Source organism: Austrofundulus limnaeus, unplaced genomic scaffold (assembly GCF_001266775.1).
Source record: "Austrofundulus limnaeus strain Quisiro unplaced genomic scaffold, Austrofundulus_limnaeus-1.0 Scaffold1671, whole genome shotgun sequence".
Lineage (NCBI taxonomy): Eukaryota > Metazoa > Chordata > Actinopteri > Cyprinodontiformes > Rivulidae > Austrofundulus > Austrofundulus limnaeus.
Window position 1 is genome coordinate 38540 of NW_013954073.1, and position 2611 is coordinate 41150.

General features: G+C 52.2%; 1 protein-coding gene across 1 annotated transcript in view; it reads left to right on the forward strand.

Annotated features, from left to right (window-relative positions):
* The first annotated feature begins 1285 nt into the window (after nt 1-1285).
* The window catches only part of LOC106536068 (cornifelin homolog B), a 3452-nt gene continuing 2126 nt past the window's right edge, over nt 1286-2611 (forward strand). Inside the window, exon 1 of the mRNA XM_014033239.1 lies at nt 1286-1401. Within this exon, the coding sequence (XP_013888693.1) occupies nt 1302-1401 (100 nt within the window). The 5' untranslated portion in view covers nt 1286-1301. The remainder of the gene's footprint in view (nt 1402-2611) is intronic.

Here is a 2611-nt window from a genome sequence, read left to right on the forward strand (position 1 = left end):
CTGATGGACCTGGTGGGACTTGATGAACCTGGTGGGACCTGATGGACCTGGTGGGACCTGATGGACCTGGTGGGACTTGATGAACCTGGTGGGACCTGATGGACCTGGTGGGACCTGATGGACCTGGTGGGACTTGATGGACCTGGTGGACCTAGAGGGACTTGATGGACCTGGTGGGACCTGATGGACCTGGTGGGACTTGATGGACCTGGTGGGACCTGGGGGGACTTGATGGACCTGGTGGGACCTGGGGGGACTTGATGGACCTGGTTGGACCTAGAGGGACTTGATGGACCTGGTGGACCTAGAGGGACTTGATGGACCTGGTGGACCTATAGGGACTTGATGGACCTGGTGGGACCTGGGGGGACTTGATGGACCTGGTGGGACTTGATGAACCTGGTGGGACCTGATGGACCTGGTGGGACCTGATGGACCTGGTGGGACTTGATGAACCTGGTGGGACCTGATGGACCTGGTGGGACCTGAGGGACCTGGTGGGACTTGATGGACCTGGTGGGACTTGATGGACCTGATGGGACTTGATGAACCTGGTGGGACCTGATGGACCTGGTGGGACCTGATGGGACCTGGGGGGACTTGATGGACCTGGTGGACCTAGAGGGACTTGATGGACCTGGTGGGACCTGATGGACCTGTGGGGACTTGATGGACCTGGTGGACCTATAGGGACCTGATGAACCTGGTGGGACCTGATGGACCTGGGGGGACCTGATGGACATGTTGGGACCTGATGGACCTGGTGGGACCTGATGGACCTGGGGGGACTTGATGGACCTGGTGGACCTATAGGGACCTGATGAACCTGGTGGGACCTGGGGTCCTCAGTCTGATCTATCTTCAGGAGAACCAGCAGAACTTTAGTTTGTAAAGTTTTTATGTGTTTCTGTAATAAAAGTTTTTTGCTTCATTATTTTAACTTTACAGGAAGTTAAACATTGAAACTATCAAAATAAAGTTTTTTGTTTCATAAACCTTTATTTTGTATTTTCTTTCTCCGTCCGACTGAATGAGTGAAAGGTGTGGTTCTGTCAGAACTTCAAGACAAAAGGTTCTGCCTGAAGGACCGGGGACGACCCGGGACACACCTAAAGACTCACCTGTCCTGCAGCCAGTTTGTCAGGTTCTGTCGACCAATCAGAACGCTCGGATCAGATTCACCTTCCTCCTGTTTGGTGCAAACAACAGCTTCTGTTTCTACAGCTCAGATGTTCTGCTGATCCCAGGTCTGGTCCTACTGATCCAGGATCTAGTCCTTCTGACCCGGGAACCCGTGGAGGATGGCCTGGACCGTGTCCACTCAGCCTCAGGCCCTGGGTCCTGCTGGTGGACTGGACTGGGCCTCGGGGATCTGTGACTGCTGGGAGGATAAGAAACAGTGTAAAGTTTGATTTTGGCTGATTTCAGTTTCTTTAGCTGTTCAGGTCTCAGAATGTTTCGGCTCTTCCAGGAGACCTCAGCTGTCACTTCATGTTTTTATGGTTTTAAACTTTTAACTTCAACTGTTTTATTGAAATTAATAAAAACTTTAATGTTTAGTTTTCTTCTATTTAACTTTTAGCCACTGCTGTGCTAACCTTAGCTTTTAGCTACTGTCTAACTAGCTAAAACTATGGATGGTCTACTTCCAGCATTTAGCTGTGTGTAGCTAGTTTTTGCTTTTTGTTTTACTGATTTCAGCTGGTCTCAGGTGGTCTCAGGTGGTCTCAGGTGGTCTCAGCTGGTCTCAGGTGGTCTCAGGTGGTCTCAGCTGGTCTCAGCTGGTCTCAGGTGGTCTCAGGTGGTCTCAGCTGGTCTCAGGTGGTCTCAGGTGGTCTCAGCTGGTCTCAGGTGGTCTCAGGTGGTCTCAGGTTGTCTCAGGTGGTCTCAGGTTGTCTCAGGTTGTCTCAGGTGGTCTCAGCTGGTCTCAGGTGGTCTCAGGTGGTCACAGGTTGTCTCAGGTGGTCTCAGCTGGTCTCAGGTGGTCTCAGGTTGTCTCAGGTTGTCTCAGGTGGACTCAGGTGGTCTCAGCTGTTCTCAGGTGGACTCAGGGTGGTCTCAGGTGGACTCAGCTGGTCTCAGGTGGTCTCAGGTGGACTCAGCTGGTCTCAGGTGGTCTCAGCTGGTCTCAGGTGGACTCAGCTGGTCTCAGCTGGCCTCAGGTGGTCTCAGCTGGTCTCAGGTTGTCTCAGGTGGTCTCAGGTGGACTCAGGTGGACTCAGCTGGTCTCAGGTGGTCTCAGCTGGTCTCAGGTAGACTCAGCTGGTCTGAGGTGGTCTCAGCTGGTCTCAGCTGGTCTCAGGTGGTCTCAGCTGGTCTCGTGGTCTCAGCTGGACTCAGGTGGACTCAGCTGGTCCCAGATACACTCAGCTGGTCTCAGGTGGACTCAGCTGGTCTCAGCTGGTCTCAGGTGGTCTCAGCTGGTCTCAGCTGGTCTCAGATGGACTGTTTGGATTCTCTGATGATGATGATGATGATGATAATGATGATGATGATGATGATGATGATGATGGTGATGATGATGACGATGATGATGATGATGGTGATGATGATGATGATGATGATGGTGTTGATGGTGATGATGATGGTGATGATGATGATGGTGATGATG